Source organism: Pan paniscus, chromosome 8 (assembly GCF_029289425.2).
Source record: "Pan paniscus chromosome 8, NHGRI_mPanPan1-v2.0_pri, whole genome shotgun sequence".
Taxonomy (NCBI): Eukaryota; Metazoa; Chordata; class Mammalia; order Primates; family Hominidae; genus Pan; species Pan paniscus.
In genome coordinates, this window is record NC_073257.2 from 100,723,121 (window position 1) to 100,743,952 (window position 20,832).

At 34.3% G+C, this 20,832-nt stretch overlaps 1 protein-coding gene across 2 annotated transcripts in view; it reads left to right on the forward strand.

The window, feature by feature from the left end:
* The first annotated feature begins 1,145 nt into the window (after positions 1-1,145).
* Positions 1,146-20,832, forward strand: part of LIPK (lipase family member K) — a 47,784-nt gene continuing 28,097 nt past the window's right edge. Inside the window, exons 1-2 of one of the 2 annotated variants that reach the window (XM_003810508.5) lie at positions 1,146-1,217; positions 19,441-19,556. In XM_003810508.5, the coding sequence (XP_003810556.1) occupies positions 19,452-19,556 (105 nt within the window). In that variant the 5' untranslated portion in view covers positions 1,146-1,217; positions 19,441-19,451. Of the gene's footprint in view, positions 1,218-19,440; positions 19,557-20,832 lie in introns of those variants that run through there. The other variant, XM_034931062.2, reaches the window with a different exon arrangement.

Below are 20,832 nucleotides of genomic sequence, written 5' to 3' on the forward strand. Positions count from 1 at the left end.
ATGTACTACATTTTAAGTGGAATTATACATTAAAAATATAGGAATATAAAACGTTTCTCATAAATCAAGTAAATCTGTAAATAATTAAGTGGTTGAAACTATTATAGTAATGGAAGCAAAGCCAATTCCAACTACAATTTCCAATCAAACTGACTCTAATGGAACCTAATTAGTAACTGACACAATCCAAAGAAACTTGAAGGTATTTAAACTAACCTCATGCCACTAAGTCCTACCTGACTAAAATGCACGTTCTGATACAAGTGTGTTTGCAATTCTTTCCTATGCTCTGCGTGTACATAGACATGTCTGAACCAATGATGAAAATTCAGGAACTAATTCAGGAATACTCTTCCTCTTCAGATGACTTTGAAGCATGGAAAATATTAGTTTTGAGATCATTTTAGAAATTAGGTTGTTTTAATTTACCCAAACTGGACTTGTAATTACCCTTGTAATTTTCCATAATATAAATGCCCACTACTGAAAATAGAACTCTATGCAGTTCTGGAATTACAGATTATCTGATTTCAAACTTTAATGGAGTGCAGACACAAGACAGCTTACATGGCAAGAAAGAGATTGGTTGGAGAGTAGAAAAAAAAAAGCCAGTTTTGTTTTTGTTTATTTGCCTTTAGCTAGCTAGAGATCTTGAAAGAATTGGATATACTATTTCCTACCAATTCTAATGCCCAATTTACATACCAAGGTAAAAGAAATTCAGAAAAGCCAAAGCAATAATTGGCAATGTGGTAGCATTAGAAGTGATGCAGCTGGATGAGGCAGGAGGATGTGGCATTTTACAGAGATGCTCGTATGACTGGGGTCATTTCATCCACCCTTGGTGGAAATTATTTTCTAAGTAGAGAGTCTATTATTTTCTAAGTAGAGAGTCTCAGATTCTGCTGAGAATCTTCCAATTCATCTGACTCTTGAGGCATGGAACATGAGGATTGGCTTGGCAGGAGTGAGAATTTTAGTCTCAATCACACTCTTTTTCATCACTGGCTAAGAACTCACCTAACAAGTTTACCTTAGTAGCATCTGTCATATTTGAAACCATGATTAATCTGCTTCCAGTTGAGAAATTTCTAGTTGCGCCATCTTTTGAGCTGTTTAAAACAGAGCATGTTCCACTGACAGTTGCCTCTGGAAGGATCTGGAATGCACCTGAAGCTCCCAGGACTTGAAGACAGACCTCCAAAGACTTGGATCAGGTAATGACTTTTCATCTATTTGCAGAGCCTGGATCATAGTGTATTAGTGAGACATGGGAAACCTTCAGAGGGACAGAACTTTACATGTTGATGATGAATATTGTATTTTGATTCTATCAGGTTAAGCAAGATACAGCAAGAGTATAATGTGACAACTTCAGATGGAGAGTCTTCTAGGAATGTTATGACAAGTTTTCCCTTTCAGAAAGCTGCAGCATCTAGAAAGCAGACATCACTATATTTGAACCTCAGTGAGAGGAGGTATCACAAGTCTACACCTGGAAAAATCTAGCAATAAATAATTTTCTGAACCTCTCTTTTGAGTCTTGCATCTAGGGGTTTGGGAAATAATGTTTGGATAATGTTCTCAAAACCATTTACCATTTTTTAGAAAGCCCTTTATGTTCTCATTCCAATGGCCTTGAGTATGAATATTCTTTTTTACAATCAGGGTCATCTGCAGGGGAATATGAAGCAAAGTGACTGTCAAGAGTGACACAACTGCTTATGAAATCAATCATTTGTGGAGGACACACCATTCTCTTTTTCTGCTGCTTTGTAATAAATAGTTTGACTGGGAGAGGAGTGAAAATGTGGTTCACATTAATGTAGATGATATTTAAGAGTATCATGCTCCTGTCACCCTTTAAATTGCAGACCTGACTGGAAGCTAGAAAGATGAAGATGAGTCAACTGGATGGACTAATATTCCCTCTAGACACAGAGAGATTAAATAATTATTCTTTAATTCTATGTGTCAAAGCCAAACTGTTATTTTTTGTTTGTTTTTACAAAATAGTTATCCTTTGTTTTCTTTTTCTAGAAATAAGAAAGCAGTTTTTACCAGGCTTTCTTCGTGTCTGAAAACAGAAACCAACTCAAATATATAGCACCTTGGCATACTTAACACTTCAGGCTGTAAATATGAGAGTATGGAACTGAGTTTTGGAATAACAATATGAAGTTAAAGTGCCATTTTACTCTAAAATGATTTGGTTTCATATTCCTTCACTGGACTATCCTGTTTCTCCTTTACTTTGTAAGGACATTGAGGGAAAATTTATTTCCTTCACTGCTCTTCCTTTGTGGTTTATTTTATTTAATTTTTGCCTTTAATTTGAAGCAACAATCTTTCAGAGCCTATTTTACCAGGCAGGACAAGTGCTTTGTCCTTCATATTATAGAAGACATGTGAAATATAATGCTTTTTAAATGTTTGTTATTTATTTTTTTTTGCCTTGGCATTTTATTTCCCATTTATCCCAAGACTCTTGTTCTTTTCTGCTTGCCTCTAGGCTTAGAGCACAGAGCTACTGGCCTCTTAACCTATTTGAAAATTCCATCAAAGTTGCCTAGTCTTTCTTCCTGATTCAAATGTGCTAGGTGTTTAATTCTCAAATCTACAATTTTTAGGACTGGATATCCTATTGGGTAAAGATTTCCTTTCATTCACTTGTTAATAGTCTCCTCAGTCTTCCTGATTCATTGTCTTTCACCCTGTGGGTGGGGGAAAAACAGGGAAGCAATTTAAATCTAGTTTCTGACTAACCTGACCACTAATAGTTGTGAGTCACTCTGTTTTGGTAAGAGGTTAAAAGTATTAGAGCTTTATGAAGGATGCTGAGGTAGCAGCAAGACAGATCCTAAATCTCTGTAAACACCCAGTGGGTTTTTAGATTTAAAATGTCAGATAAAAAGGAAAAATGTGGCAGATGCAAAAACATTATAATTGATAAACAACAGTCTTCTGGCAAACCCAGTCATTTGCATGGCTGCCAAGAATCTTTTAATAAACAAAAACTATGGGATACTGCTGAAATGATTATTACAAGATGGAAGTACTAAAACTTCTGAACTTTGCCCCTAAGAAGACATCTAGGACATTTACTCACAGGTCATTGAGTTTAAATTTATACATAATTATTTCTAAATGTCATAACCTTTGCTATTATTATAAGGATGATTCAAGCTAATAAATTCATCAAGAAAAATATATAACCAATTAGTAAATTAGTGGAAGAGGGAAAATGTTTATTCCCAGTGACCAAATACAACCATTTTCATTTTGGAGTAATTCTTCTAGTCTTTTGAAGATGATACTTTTTTGTTTATTTGTTTTAGAAGTTTAAAAACAATAAAAATTTAAAAATATATAACAGTTGCTTAAATATTATTTTTGCTTCTATAGTCCCAAAGTTTGCAAAACTCTGTAAGTGACTGCAAATTTTTAGGTTGGCATATAAAATTTATGTCATTTTTTAAATCATTGCTAAGGTGCACTTTATGGCACATTGTAAATATTAATAGTTTAAAATTAAATTGCTACATAATTTTCAAAATGAATCCAATAGAATAATGATTTGATGCCTAATATCATCCATTTAAAAATTCCCTTATTTAATGAATTTAAAGTTTTACATCTTTTATTTTTCTCCTTCTATTCATATTCTCATTCCAGTCATTTCTACAGATGTTTTACATATTCCTACAAATATATTTTAATATAACATATTTGTGTTATTATTTTTATTGATCAGTAGATTATTCTCTGCAACTAAAAGGTCCATATACATTAAAACTTAAGTTGTTTTCATTTCCAGTGACCATAAGGTTGCATTTTGTAAAAAGTTTTTAATGATGTGTGATTTTAATTTTTATTTGTATATAATTGTCCAAAGGATCATAACACATTAAAAGTTTAATGAAAAATGATTAAGCATTAGGAGTAAAACTTTATTGGTGATGCTTTTCTTAATGACGTAAATAGATCTTTTCCTTTTAAATTCTGCATCCATTGATGATTATTATTTATTGACAGAATGAAACAAAATTCATCATCAATTCTTTTTGATTTTTTGAATAGATGTGAGTGCTGGGAAACCATGTTTACATGATGCCATAATTTTTTGAACTCTTTATGAAGCTCTGTGTCACAAATCACATAGTGATGCATCAACAAAAATTATTTTTTTTTTATTATACTTTAAGTTCTGGGATACATGTGCAGAACATGTAGGTTTGTTACATAGGTATACATGTGCCACAGTGGTTTGCTGCACCTATCAACCCGTCATCTACATTAGGTATTTCTCCTAATGCTATCCTTCTCCTTGTCCCCCACCCCCCGACAGGCCCCAGTATGTGATGTTCCCCTCCCTGTGTTCTCATTGTTCAACTCTCACCTATGAGTGAGAACATGCGGTGTTTGGATTTTTGTTCCTGTTAGTTGGCTGAGAATGATGGCTTCCAGCCAAGACACAAAAATTATTTTTTATGATCTATCTACTAACCACTCAAGTGCATCCTCTTTCTATTTTTTTTTTTAAGCAAAGAATTCGAAACCGACTTGCAGAGGTTAAATGCCCTTGGAAAGGGATTGCTATTTTATTAAGGTCAGTTCCTTTCCCAATACCAATGTCAATATTGTCAATTATTCTCTTGTTAGGGAGTCTCAGCCATTTATACAGCCTAGAACAATTCACATCGTAAGATTCAGGAAAGGAGAGGGTTGGGCTTTTCCTTTGCAAAGTTAGAAAAGGAGACCCTGCTTCAAACCAGAAATTCTCAGGCCAAATTAGTATTACAAAAGAGTGTAGATGAGAGTCAAAGGTCTAGAATTTCATTCTTTTAAAACTAGGTATGTGCCTATGTATTTCTTGAAAGTTACTGTATACTCTATAGACTATTGGTATATACAATTCTTTTGCCCAACAAATTTTTCCTCTATTTAACATAATGTTATAAGTATGCTTTCATGTTTTTATATAGTCTTTAAAATAATTTAATGGATTTATCTACAAGATTAAATTAATATATTATAGTTTATTTTAAAATTCTCTTGTAATTGAAAACATGTTTTTAATTTTTATTACAAATAACAAGAATTAAAGCAATCTTGTACAAAAAGATCCCTCTCCAAGTTGAGAATTTATCTTTTTAACATGTATTTATTGAGTGGAACTACTGGGATATAAAATGTGGATGTTCTCTAAAATTCCTAGTAATTACAGCAATATGTCAAATAAGTTTTACTAGTTTACACCAGCACTAGTAAATGTTGAAAACACCTGCTTTGCAACAGTTTCCAGTTTCCTTTTAATTGTGGTATAATTACATTCAGTAAAATGCACAGATCTGAATTGTACAGCTTGATGAATCTTAGCAATTACCCCAGTCAAAATTTGCCCTAGAACCAAGCAAACACTATTGTGATTTCTATTCCTATGAATTAGTTTTATCTGTTTTTGACCTTTACAGAAATTCAACCATAGAGTATGCACTCCTTTGCGCTTTTTTCATTCGGCATAACGTTTGTGATATTTATCCAGGCTGTTGAATGTGTCGATGAGTAGTAAGCATTCCATTACATAAATATAACATGATTATGTGTCCATTCTACTACTAATGGACATTTGTATTATTTCCAATAATTTGCTATTTGTGAATAAATCTTCAGCGAACAATCTTGCAAACCAATATTTTCTTTTATTTTAAGCAACTACCTAAAGGCAGAATTGCTATCTCACAGGATTTTCAGAAACTGTTAGAGTTTCTAAGAGTCACTGTGATATTATAAACTATAAATATATATCCCATCATCAATATATGGAAAGGTCCAGTAGCTCCTCATCTTCCCCAACATTTGGTGCAGTTGATGTTAGCTAGTCTAGTGAGTATGCAGTAGTATCTCTCTAGGGTTTAACTTTGCATTTCTTTCTGATGACTAACAATGTTGAACATCTTTTCTTGTGTTTATTGGCCTTCCATCTATTCTCTTTTGTTTACTGTCTGTCCAAGTATTTTGTCCATTTTTTAAATTTAATTTTTTTGTTGTTATTTATTTCTGGAGTTCTTGAAATTTCCTAGAGTCCTTTATCAAATATCTATTGCAAATATTTTCCTTTTGTCTGTGAATTGCCTTTTTCTTTTATTATTGCATATATTTTAATGTGAATAACGTGATGTTTTGCTATACATATATGTAGTGAAATGGTTACTATAGTCAAACAAATTAACGTATCAATAATCTTACCTAGTTACCCTTTGTGTGCGTGGCAAGAGCGCTTAAAATGTACTCTTTTAGCCAAAATTCCAAGTACAATACAATAAACTATAGCCCTCAAGTTGTACATTAGCTGTTTTCTTTTCTTCTCTTTTCCTTTGCTTTTTGAGACAGTCTCACTGTATCACCCAGGCTGGAGTGCAGAGGCACAATCTCGGCTCACTGCAACCTCCACCTCCTGGGTTCAAGTGATTATCATATCTCAGCCTCCTATGAGTAGCTGGGATTACAAGCGTGCACCAACATGCCTGGTTAATTTTTGAATTTTTAGTAGAGATGGGGTTTTACCATGTTGGCCAGGTGGGTCTCGAGCTCCTGGCCTCAAGTGATCCACCCGCCTTGGCTTCCCAAAGTACTGGGATTACAAGCGTGAGCCACTGTGTCCGGCCTATTTTTTTGATGATGTTTTTGAAGATCAGAAGTTTTTTATTTTAATAATTTTTTAATCTTTTTTTGTTTATGGTTAGTTGTCTACCCCAAATTTGTAAAGATATTATTCTTTGTTATCTTCTAACAACTTTGTACTTAAGCTTTTAGTTTTAGATTTGCAATCTGAGGTATATTTTTGTATCTGGTTTGGGAAATGTATCAAGGTTATTTTTCAAAATTGATTTCCAATTGTTCCTGCAGGAACAATTGTTGAAAATACTTTCTCATTGAAATACATTGAAACCTATGGCAAAAGTTATTAAACAACATATAATTTAATCTATTGAGTCTGTTGATGTATAAACAAAGTATATCTCTCTATGTATTTGGATTTGTTTTGTAGTTTTCAGTGTAAAGATTTTACAGATCTTCTGCTCAATGTATTTCTCATTATTTTGATTTTTGTTAGCATAACAAGTGTAGTGCAATGATGACTCTGAACTCTCTCAGTTGAAATCATATTTTACCACTTTTTAATAGACAAGAATTTTACAATGTTTCAGTAATTTTTTTAGCTAAAAAGAACTAAAACTAGCTATGACAGCAACAATAAAAATGACTGGTAACAATGCAAGTAAGCTTCATTTACCTACTTACTATTCATGCACTTATTCAGCAAATCCATATTGTGGACCTACCATACTGTGGACCTAACATTCACATGTTAATGGCCTAAATTCTCATAAATGCTGAACAGATAAGGTGTCTATTGTAAATATAGTACTGCTCCCTCCCATATTCTTTGTGAAAGTCATATCCTTGTTCCAGATAATGTTTTTTTTTCTTAATTCCAGGCTCCATACCTACCACACATACCATCAGCTTAGCCTAATTATAGCTTTTGCAGGGATTTATCTGAGCTGATGTATCTGTACTGTTTCCATTTACTTTTCTGCTTATTTTCTTCAGAGAACAGTCCTATTTAAAATGAAAATGCTAGTGTGATTCTTACTGTTACCATGGGAAGAAGAGAGAGAAAGAGAAAGCTTTGAAATAGTGCATTGCAATAGTCCATAATTTCTTTCTCTTGAATAAAGAGTTTTATTTTGTTTTTAACCAGAGGGTCAGATATAAGGAAACTGAAAGAAAAGATGACCAACTTCTTCTGAATAAGATTTTCAGCCTGTAACTCTATATTAGCTATAGGTTACTGGAATTTCATGAAATGTATGCATCCTGGTAGTCATTTAAAGAAATGAAATACATGGGATACTCCACCATCACACAGGAGACACAGTATAGAGAGGTGGTTACATCTGTAGACTCTGGGATCAAGCCAATCAGATACAAATCTCGGTATAGCAATTTCTAGCTATGTGAATTTAGCTAACCTACTTACCCTCTCTTTGCATGAGTTCCACTTTCTGTACAACAAACCAACAAAAAGAGGATAATAGAGATAATAATAGTAGCACCTACCAATAGAGTTGTTTGTAAATTAATTCTTATAAATCACTTTTTAAAGTCAACGCCATATAGTTATTTCCAATTGTTATTATATGTGATAGATACCAAAAATTATAGCTGTTATTGTCCTAATTGCATTTTGATTTTTTGTTGTAAGTATTACCATAACAGTGTTTTTATTTCTGGCGACTAGAAAAAAAGAGGGATAAACTTTCAAAGCAAGAAAATACAGTTCTGAAAGAAGCATAGTTTTATGAACTATCTACTTTATCAGCATAAGAAAAAACAATTGCTTCTTAAATATTAGCTTTGTATCTTAATACTTTTCTCTGTATTCATCTATTAGATATAGTGGGTTTTGTGTAGACTAGTTAGGATTTTCTATATGCATCACCACACCATGTAAAAATAAATTTAGGCTGGGCGTGGTGGCTCACACCTGTAATCCCAGCACTTTGGGAGGCCGAGGTGGGCGGATTACCTGAGGTCAGGTGTTTGAAACGAGCCTGGCCAACATGGTGAAACCCCATCTCTACTAAAAATACAAAAATTAGCCAGGCGCAGTGGTGGGCACCTGTAATCCCAGCTACTTGGGGGGCAGAGGCAGGAGAATCACTTGAACCCAGGAGAGGCTCACTGCAGAGGTTGCAGTGAGGCAAGATCATGTCATTGCACTCCAGCCTGGGTGTCAGAGCAAGACTCTGTCTCAAAAAAATAAAAATAAAAATAAAGTAAAATAAAATAAAAATTATAAAATAAAATAAAATAAATAAATTTAGTGTTGTTTCTACTTTCCCATCTTTGTTGTTGTTGTTGTTTTCTCTTTTGATTTATTTTATTTAATAGCACCTCCAGTATCACGGTAAATGGAGGTGATAAGAAAGACATGCTTTCTCTTGTTTCATTCTTAAGGTGAAAGTTTTGAATATGTTAGCATTAATTATAATTGTACCTGGAGGATATTTTATAGAATTCTTTCATCTGATTGAGACATTTCCTTTTCATTTCTATTTTCCTAAAAATTTTTTATTATAAAGTGGTGTTGAGTTTTGTCAAATGTACTTCCCAATTTTAAAACTGATCATTTTAAACTATTTGCTCCTTTGATTAATTTCCATATTATTCTAATAACCTTGGCTCCAATTTATCCATCAGAACACTAAGAATAGTTTGTCAAGAAGGGTTGTATGCTAACAACTTCAGGGACACATGAACAACTTCAGTGTTATAGCTCTGTAAAATCGTCGATGAGTGTAATAATTTCTTCCGCATATTAGATAGGATGCTCACCAATGAAACTATGTGGGTCTGTAATTTTTGTCCATGCACGCGGAAATATTTTATAAAACAAATTCAACTTTTAAAGTAGATATAGAAATGTTCTTTTTCTTCTGGACATGGTTTTTTAAGTTGTGTTTTTCAAGGAATTTGTCTAGTTAATATAATTTATCAAATTTATTTGCAGTTTTCAGAATATTCTCTTATTTTTGTTTGTATTGTTAATGATATGTACTATTTTATTTCTGATATTGGCACATATTGTAGCTCTATTTTTCCTTGATTAATTTTGTTAGGGTTACTTGATTTTTATTAATTTTTTCCAAGGACCAACTTTTGGCTTTATTAATTTTCTCTAATATGTTTATTTATTTTATTATTTCCTCTTTATTATTCCTCTCCTCCTACTACTTTGATATTAATTTGATTCTCTTTTTCTAATTTTTTATGGTAGAAACTCAGATAATTGATTATAAACTTTTTTCTAACACTGGCAGTTAAATCACTAAATTTATTTCTAAGCAGTACTTTGGCTGTATGTCAAATTTTGATATGTCATGTTTTATTATCATTTAGTTGCAAATATCTTCTAATTTCCCTTTTTATTGCTTCAGTTTCTATGGGTTCTTTAGGCATGTTCTGCAAATGTCAATTATAACAAATTGGTTAATAGTGCTGTTCAGGTTTTCTATATTTCTATATTATTTCTGTCTAATTTTTCTGCCAATTATTGAAAGAGATATGTTGAAACATACAGCTATGAAACTGAATAATTACCTGTATCTCTATCAGTTTGATCTTCTCATATTCTGAAGTTATATTATTGGATGCCTACATATTTAGGGTTGTTTTATCTTCCTGATGAATTGACTTTTGTCTTCTAGATGAATTAACATTATGAAATATCTCGCTTTGACTCTGATAAATTGTCTTGAAGCCTACTTTGTCTGTTATAAATTTGACAGCTTTCTTATTCTTACTGCCTGTATGATATATTTATTTATTTCTTTTACTTTCAACCCATTTTCCTTTACATTTAAAGTGTGCTTTTGTTGAAAGTACATAGTTGGGCCCCGCTTTTTTTATACATAGATAGTCTGACAATATTTGCCTTTTTTAAGAGTATTTTCTGTATTAGCATTTAATGTAATTTTTGGTACAGTTTTGTTTAAATCTGCCATTCTGATCTTTCACTATTTGTTTTCCACTTGTCCTCTTTCTTCCTTTTCTTTCTTTTTTCTTTCTTTCTGTTTGTCTTTCTTTCTTTCCTTTCTTTCTCTCTCTCTTTCTTTCTCCTTCCTTCCTTCCTGCTTTCCTTCCTTCCTTGCCTGTTTTCTGCCTTATTCTAGGATAATAAAATATTAGCATTCTGTCATGATTCCTCTATTGAGTTTTTAAAATATGCCTACCTCAAGATTGCAAATTTGTACCCTATTATCTGATGACTGAAAACAATTGACTTGTATATTTGATCTAGTGAGAGAACTAGTCTTGTATGAGTTACACCACCATATTTGGAAGTGGAAGTTTTTCATTATGGTTTCTCAAATGGATATTTAATATGATAAAATGATTTTGTAAAAATTAATCTTTTGGCAACATACATAATGATTCGACTCATAAAGACTCAAAAATGAAAAACCAGGCAGGAGACCAGTATAATGATATAAGATATTAGGAATTAGATACTAGACTAGATAGGTAATAGTAATAATTGAAAACTTTTTAAAAAGAATGACAGAGAAAAGAGATAATTGAGCAAAGTTTTGAAAAGGAGTTTGAAAATATTTGAAAGAATATCACTATTTATTAAGAGATTGGCAATAGAGTTTGAGGAAATCAGAGAATTCAGGAAAATTTCTTTTTTTTTTTTTTTTTTTGAGACAGAGTCTCATCCTGTCATTCAGGTGGGAGTGCAGTAGCCCGATCTCGGTTCACTGCAACCTCTGCCTCTTGGGTTCAAGTGATTCTCCTGCCTCAGCCTCCCGAGTAGCTGGGACTACAGGCGTGTGCCACCACAACTGGCTAATTTTTGTATTTTCAGTAGAGACAGGTTTCACCATGTTAGTCAGGCTGGTCTGGAACTCCTGGCCTCAGGTGATCCACACGCCTCGGCCTCCCAAAGTGCTGGGATTACAGGCATGAGACACTGAGCCTGGCCAGAATATAGGAAAATTTCAGTTTCCAGCTTTCAAGATTGGGAGGATACAGATTCTGGAATTGAAATAAAAGAGGAATTGAAAAAGAAAAAGAGAATAATTCTATTTGAGGGGATATTGGATTAAAGACTGCAAAAAGAAATCAAAGTGGAAGTATCCTGAAGGCTTGAGGGAATATGGAATTAGAGGTTCACATGTGGGATGTATGGATTTGGATTTTTTTTTCTCACCTAGGGAATATATGAAAGTATGTGATTAGTGAGAGATACTTGAGAGAATGAGTTTGGGGAGAAAGAAAGAGTGAGCAGCGGACAGATGATAAGATGCTGTTGGATCAAGGAGAATGGGGAAAGAGACCAGTGCATGTAGCTAGCAAAGGGTGGAGCTGGGAGTCAGAACACCAGAGGTGAAGAAGCGGATGGGTGACTAGGAGACAGCAGGAGAGATCCCACATGTTTGATTCCAGGATTTGTCTGTTTTGTCATCCAGTTCATTTAAATAGTAAACATAGGGACGAGCTCTCAAACCATCTGCTAAATACCTGGTTGTGAATACCAGATTCCTTTGGAATATCTCTCTGCTCCCTTCTAGATCTTTTCATTCAAATGATTGTAAAGGAAAGGTTCGTCTTGGTTCTTAACTTTGCTTGAGTTATTTTAGAAACATGGCAGAAGATATTCACCTTCTACTCTTGGGTTTTTCTGTAAAGAAGATGCATCCTGCCTTATATTCCAGTATTTTCTATTTTTTTATGATTTAGTTATGCTGTCTTTAGCATTATTTCTTTGGAACTTTGCAACAACCTCATGAGGAAGGTGGCATAGGCATTTTTAAGGTCCACGTGTTTTCCCAGATAGGAAAAGAAAGGCCCACACTATAGGTCTTCTGTTTTTGGACTCTTTTTCTAGAATTCTTTCATTAACTCCCAGTAACTCTCCTAATTCTGCATTGTGATAGAGAAGAGGATAATAAACTTTTCCTCCTCAGCACACAGTTGGGAAATAATGATGTACCATCTGATCTACAGACAAAAATAAGCTGAATGCACAATTGCCATAAAATTCCTGCTAATATCTCATCTGGAAATATATAGAAATATATTACTCAAGACCAGCCATTCCATTGTTTACCAACAACTGAACATGCAAAAATTGCTCAAACATAGCTTATTAAGATAAGAAGTGAAAAAACATCACTCAGGTTGCCTAAACTTGTATTATTTAATGTTTTTTTTTCTGATTTATTTCTTCCCCACTCTCTTTTTCTTTGCCTTCCTGGCTCCTTTCTTTAACTTTTCTCATTTTCTGTCTCTCTCGGGGCAGGAAAGAGGCTCTTTCAGTTTTTTGTTTAGCCTTCTTAAGATCATATAGGTAATATCGATTCATTATAAATATGGACCTTTTATCCTTTTGTCCAAATAATGATCTGTTATATAATTGCTTTCTTCCTCCCATGCATTCTACATTCCCACATTTCTTTTCCATATCTTTCTTAGCTCACTAATCAAGAAAAGATGAAACAAAAAATGTATGCCATAACTGATGACAGGCAAGATATGGTTTCATGTCTTTCACTAATATTATACTTGGCTTCCTTCTATATATATATACATACATATTATTTAGGAAATTTTATATATATAGATCTATATATATAGAAGGAAGCCAAGTATAATATAGGATGAAAATTTTATATATATACTTTAGAAAATTATATATTATATATATAAATTTTTATCCCATTTGTCATGTCTTCCTTGGGCTGTGAGAATGTCACACATTTTGCTTACATTTTATTGTGCATGTTGACATCGGCTTTGTTTTGTGTCTTTTATTTGTTTACCAGGTAACCTGCATATACAAGAAATTTTCTATTTTCATTTTTCTGGGCCCTATCCTATTTTTTACTTTGTCACTCATAAGAATTTTATACTCAAATTTGTTAAGACAAAATTGTTCCTCTCTTGTAATCTTCCAATGAGTTACACTGTTCCCAAACTATCTTCATAAGGGGGAGTAAGACCCAGTGAAAAGAAATTGAGTAAAACAGATATTGTTCAAATTCTAAATTGACATTTACGTTTGCTAGCAATGGAAAAATAATGATTATAATGATTAAGCATATAGATGCTCAGTCCATGGTATATAAATTATAGATTAAATAGGTAAAGTACTCTATACAGTGAAAAATGAATATTATTAATAGAATTAATAAGTAAACAGAAATTCTTGGCTGCTCTTATTCTATTTGAGAAGTGTTGGTACAAAATATGTTGTTATTTTTCATAAGTCAATTGAAATAATTGTGCCATATTCAGTATGAGCAAAACTAGAGACACAGAAGATTTAAAAAGTTATAAATACGAAGTATTTGTATTTATAATATAAAGTATAATATGTGGTTCTTGTCCTTAAGAAGCTTATGAACTAGTTGAAGAACCAAGACATACATCTGAAATAATCACAGAAGTAGAAGACATGCTATAACAAGAGCTACCATTTACTGAGAGTCAAGCATTGTTAGATGTTTTATAGACATTATTTATCATCTTATTTATCACATCTTTATCATCTTAAGCCAACCCTACACGTAGGTGTTATTATCCTCACCATACAGATAAGAAAATTAAGTTTCAGAGAAGTTTAATTGCCTAGCAATCACACAACTAATAATAAAAACAGTAATAGCCAATAGTTAGGAAGTGTCTACAATGTGCGGCTTCACTGGGAAGCTAGTGATGGAGTTGAGACACAGGAGCTGTGGCTCATAGCCAGTTTTGCTCCCTGCAGTTGAAGCTCTGACAGCTGCATTCTCATGGCTGCCATATCTTCTGAAGGACAGAGTTAGAATTTTAACTCAGAATTCTCCACAAAGCATTCAGGGATTCATCATTAGCTTTATTTTACCATTGATCAAACTGAAATTCATCTGTAGAAACTGACCCCTTTGCATTTTTTAAACTTAAGAGTTTTCCAAACTTAGAGCTTAGAGTTTTCTGTGGGGTCTTTGTACCTGCACACTTTGGCCAATTCTCACCTCCATTTACGAATACAGTGAAGAATTAGGGTGGGGACTGGTTAAGAATGCTCTCCAAGCATTGCCATAAGTTGTTATTAAGTGTTTGCTTGATGAGCCTGATAGTTCCTATTACGGGGCAATAAGAAAAATGGAATTAAGGTCTCTATTACTTCTGATATTCTTTTGCTGAGAAATTGCTATCCTTGATTTCACCATCAATGTATTTGTCAGTGCAAAATGCATTCCTTATGAGAGCTGCCTACATATAATCCACATGCATTTGATATACAATATGTAAACCCAATATAAAATCAAACATGCATCAAGGCAATATTCTCTTGAAAGTCTCATATTTCCTACTGACTGCCGTAGCTAGAGGGGTTGGGGGCAGGGAGCGGACAAAAAGCAACTATTGGAGAAAGGGAGATTTTTGAGCATGGGAAGAGGGTCTTGCAAGTAATGTACCTTTTTCCAACCAAATTCCAACCAAATTTGAGTAAAGGTAGCAGCTGTCTCCACTGTCATGTAGAGCATCTGCCTGAAGAAACTTTTGAAAGAGACGTTTCCAATTTTTGCCCACTTGTTTTAGCCTTTCCTTCATTATATAGATTTTTTTGGTATGGTAAATAGAGAAAGAAATATTAAATCAGCATTTAATAATTCATGGACACAAAGAGGGGAACGACAGACACTGGGGCCTACTTGAGGGTGGAGGGTAGGAGGAGGAAGAGGATCAGAAAAAGTAACTATTTGGTACTAGGTTTAGTACCTGGGCAACGAAATAATCTGTGCAACCAACCTCCATGACACAAGTTTACATATATAACAAACCTGCACATCTACCCCTGAATCCAAAATAAAATTTTAAAAAAAGACTGCAGAAAAGTAGGTTAAATAAAGTTAAATAGAGTCTTGACTGCAGGGCTATAGTGAACCTTAATTATAAACTAAGGCTCTCCAAATAAGTGATGTTTATAGCATTTATATAAGTGTATCCAGATACGTGTGTGTGTGTGTGTAGCCTGAATATCCAAGCAAGTTTTATGCACACACACACACACACACACACACACAGTCTATAAGTCTCCAAGGAAGTCATATATATAATATGTACACATACATATATAGTTGAACATATATTTGCCCATGGCCTCTTTATACAAATAGCATTTTATGGGAGTCATGTTTTGTAGGATGGCAATGTGAAAAGCTGATTTACAGTGATAAATCAATAAAATCTATTATAGATTATATCTGTAATAAAATATAAAATAAATATAATCTATTGTGATTTAATCTGAGTACTTGCAACCAAGGGTCACATCTTTAAAAACTGAGAATCCCCTGGAATTTATCATGTCTGCTTTTTTCTTAGTCTAAAATCCTTACATGCATTAGCATATCCTTAGTCTAATATCCTTATATTTCTTAGTCTAATACCTTTATATTTCTTAGTCTAATATCCTTATATGCATTAGCATATAAGGATATATGAAACAGGATATAAGGATACATGATATTATATAGAATATAAGGATATATGAACCAGCAGAATGTCGATGTGGGACACATGAGAAGGCAATATTCATCAGGGAGCTGTCACAGAAACAGGTCAAAGAAATAAAAAAACTCAGAGTATTATTAAGAGAGGTTCCTGAATCAAGCACCCTTACCCAACAATTATAGTTAATGCTATAAAGCTTGGATAGGCAAAGCAGGTAAGAACATCCCTTGTAAGAGGTGCTGGAAGACAGGCTGTTTAGATTGGACTTGACACTCCTTCCTAAATGGAACACGTACAGACTTCTCTTGCTGCGGTGTGTCATCCTTCTATATCCAGATCCATATAACACAGGGGAACAAAACAAAGGCAGCTGATGGGCTGTATGTCATGGTTACAAAAGGCAATCTGTCATGGCTAGTATATCCTTGTGCCATCCCTTGGGGCTGGCTCCCAGCTCTTCCTATAAGCAGCACATTGTGCTAGCTCACGGCCCTCTTCCCCTGCAACATTACAACACCCACAGGATTAGCCATTTCAGAAGAGAGCTGGATCTGCTCCAACACAAGGGCCCCAGGTTTACTTACTGGTGATAGTGATTCAGAGGCCTCAAAACGCCAGCCACTCAGCAGAAATGAGACCATGTTAACTGTCAAAGCCTTGAGAGAGAAGATCAATTTTTACACATTTCCCTACTACTTTGCCATAAAATATAATCCTGAGGTAAGGACCTGATCAACATTCGAAGGTTACTCTCAGTGAGGAATGATGAAGTGGAATAAAATCAAACCAGTGAAGCAATATGTAATTTAAAATAGTGAGTCAATTTGGCATAGTCATTAAGATTAAATAACATGGCCAGGTGCGGTGGCTCACTCCTGTAATCCCAGCACTTTGGGAGGCCAAGGTGGGTGGATCAGCAGGAGTCAGGAGTTCGAGACCAGCCTGACCAAAATGGTGAAACCGTGTCTCTACTAAAACTACAAAAAATTAGGTGTGGCGGCACACGCCTGTAATCCCAGCTATTCCGGGGGCTGGGGCAAGAGAATCCCTTGAACCCAGAAGACGGATGTTGCAGTGAGCCGGGGTTGCGCCATTATACTCCAGCCTGGGCAACAAGAGCAAAACTCCGTCTCAGGAAAAAAAAGATTAAATAACATATTCATGTACTCCTTCATCCATCCATTTTATTGGCATTTATAAAAACCTGCATGCTAGGTCTCAGATAAACAGAAACAAGAATGAAATAGTTTATCTTCTGAAAGAATCCAACCAGTCTGGCTGTTTTTTAAACTTTAGAATGCATATGAACCACTTGTAATGATGGTTTAAAATGCAGATTCCTGGGCCAAGCACCCCCAATAGATTCTCCTTCAGCTAGGCGGTGGTGAGGTCTAAGAGTTTTCAGTGTGATGTCTAAGAGTCTTCAGTGTTTTTCATGGTGATTATGATGCCTGTGGTCTATGGGCCATACTTAGAAAAACACTAATTAGACACACAGAAGCCAGAGGGCCCCTGTAAAACTAGTCTGAATGGACGGAGTGGTTAAGAGCACAGTCTTCATGTGCATTTCCTAGAGTCAGGCAACCTGAGTTCAGATTCTGCCTCCATGACCATCTGTTTGATGTTGGGCAAATTACTTGACTTTGTAAGACCCAGTTTTATTTTAAATAAAATGAGGACAATATTTCCTATCCTTTTTTAAATTTTTTTTCTTCTTTTTTTTTTTTTTTTTGACAGGGTTTCACTCTGTCACCGAGGCTGGCATTCAGTGGTGGTGCTATCACAGCTCACTGGAGTCTCAAATTCCTGGGCCCAGGTGATCCTCTCACCTCAGCCCCATAAGTAGCTGGGACTACAGGTGCATGCCACCATGGCTGGCTAATTTTTTGTACTTTTTTTAGAAACAGGGTTTTACGTGTTGCCCAGGCTGGTCTCGTACTCCTGGACTGAAGTGATCAGCCCGTCTCAGCCTTCCAAAGTGCTGGGATTACAGGCATGAGCCATCATGCCCAGCCCAATATTTCCTACCCTTTAGAATTATTTTGAGAATAAAATAAAATCATATATGTCCGGCACATTATTTGGTACATAATAGGTGCTCAATATATAGTTATAAGAGCAGTTATGACAGCAGTAATAATTATTGCTTCTGAAGGTGATATTATTATTGCTGCCATAGAGTTGCACCAGAATCAAGCTATATTAATCTGTATTAATTTATATGTCAATATATTATATTACTATACAATAACAAAACAGATTAGCAGGGAGCGTGTATTTTCTAACATAATTTGAAGATCTGTATTTTATAAGTAACTGTAAAAGGAAGCCCTCCTGAAAAATGTTCCCCTTGGTTGTTTTTGCAAAGTTGTTCTTTGCTTTAAACTTAAGTAGTTTCAAAGACAAATGAGAAATACTCATAATCTTTTTCTCTCCACAATGTTCACAATTTTTAAAAAAGTTTAAATAATAATGTTTTTCCTATGATAAAGTAATACTGGATATAGAAAATTTAGAAAGTGTGAAAAACACTTTAAAAATGAGAAAATAATCATCCAAATATTCACCATCTAGATATAACTATAATTAAAATTTGATGTTTAGGCTTTTTTTTCTATTATGGTTTGTGTCATCATTGAACTCAAAATATATGCACAATTTGAAGTCTGTTTTTCCCTATGTATTATGTAGTAGGAATTTTCACATATCACACATAAGCATAATATTTGATGACTGAATAATTCCATTTTTTCTCACCCATAATTTAGGTCACCAGTCTCTTACTTCGGGAAATTTTACTGTCTTAAGATATATAATAAGAAATAATTTTATACCCAGTGTTTATATACACGTCATTTTTCTTTTAGATAGATTCCTGAAAACAAAATTACTGAGTGAAGGTTATGAATACTTTTAAATTTACAAGACATGTTAACAAATTTTTTTCATAAAGGTTTTGCCAGTGATTAACTCTACCATCAGAAAAAAGTACCAACCAATCTAATAACTAGAGATACCAAATGTGCTTTGATTAATTTATTGGCCATTATATTTCTTTTCTACACATTATCTATTCCCTCTTTTGTCCAGTTATCTACTGGAAACTTGGTTGATTGGTTTCTCTGTTCCTTTCCATTCATTCCCTCTTTTCTTCTTTCCTTGTGCCTTTCTTTTCTTTTCTTACTAAAAAGTCATTTTAGATTTTTCATGGAATGAATGTTGTATAATTCAGTATTCTACTGGTTAAAGCACAGCCTAGAAGTATGTTTCTGCTCTCTCTCATAGCAGTGTTATAAAAAGATTACACCAAATTTCACTTCGTAGAATTTATCTTTGATGACAAATATATTAAATTTCCTTTCCTAGGCAGATCCCAAATGTGGCAGCTTTTAGCAGCAGCATGCTGGATGCTTCTTCTTGGATCTATGTATGGTTATGACAAGAAAGGAAACAAGGCAAACCCTGAAGCTAATATGAATATTGTAAGTCATTTATTAAGAAAAAATGCTAAAATAAGGAATTATTCATATTTCAGCATTTTAGATACAACTGGTGTGCCTTCTTAGTTTTCAGCAATTCCTCCAGTGACTAAGTCTGTGCTTCCTCTCCTGTTTCTTGATATGGCTAAGTAATCCAAGAATTAAAAGATCTGACCCAAGTTGGGGCAGTAATAGTCCATCTCCTGGTGGTTTGAACTACCATCCAGTGGTGGCTTCCTAAAGAGAAGTTTCATGACTCAATACAGATGATCTCTATAGAGTATCTTTGAGTTTTCCCCGAGGTTTTTGATAGAGCAGTTTCTTTGATTTTGTGAGCTATCCCAACACGCTTTTTTGGTTTCATAAGCCAGTGTTGGTTTCTGTTGTTTATTACCAAAGTATTTTAACATTCAGGAATTCATATCAGAAGTGGAATGGAATAGTGTTAGGCAAAGAAAAAAAGGCCAAATGACAAATATCTACTACAGAATTCATTCAGATAATATACTCCATTCTCCTATATAAACGGCGCACAATTGCTGTCCTGTACCATACGCAAGTTGTATTAGAACCATAAAAAGAACGAAACTGCCAAAGTTTTTTTTCATCAGTATCTCTTCTTGTTCCTCTCTCCAAAGTATCCAGCAAGTACCCTTGATCTCCTACCACACTGTTGAACTCACATAATTTTTCTCTCTCTAGCATGAGGGATTTTTAGCTTTTAATCCTTCTATAATGATAAGAACAATCATCTATAAAGCATTTATGTTAGGCATTGTTCTACACATATTACATATAATCCTCACAATGTCACAGTCTGTCTCCAGAGCCTGGGCTCTTCACCACTGCTCTGTGTAGCCCACAATTTATACATGCATCTCTGTGTCTGACTTGGGAAAATGCATAATCCTTTGATTAAGGCATAAGCTTTGGAGTTAAACTTACTTTAGCATTAATCTTTTTATCTCTTCCTGGTATATAATCTTGGATAAATTGTTAATCTACCTGAACATAAGTTTTCTCAACTGTAAATGGTACAATTCCATCTCAAAGGCCTCTTATAAGGTTAATGAGACAAGGAATGTAAACCTCTACGCAGAAGATACCAGTAATCACTAATTCACCTCTTCTTTGTATATCTGCAGGTGGGGTATCTTTTCTGACCCCTCTAGGCTCACTCTCTGTTCTTTAACACCTTTCTCTCTGCCCAAGAGGCTGAACTGTAAGGACAGGTCAACAAGCTCCCTTGACTTTTGGTTTTCAGTTCAATTCAGCCAAT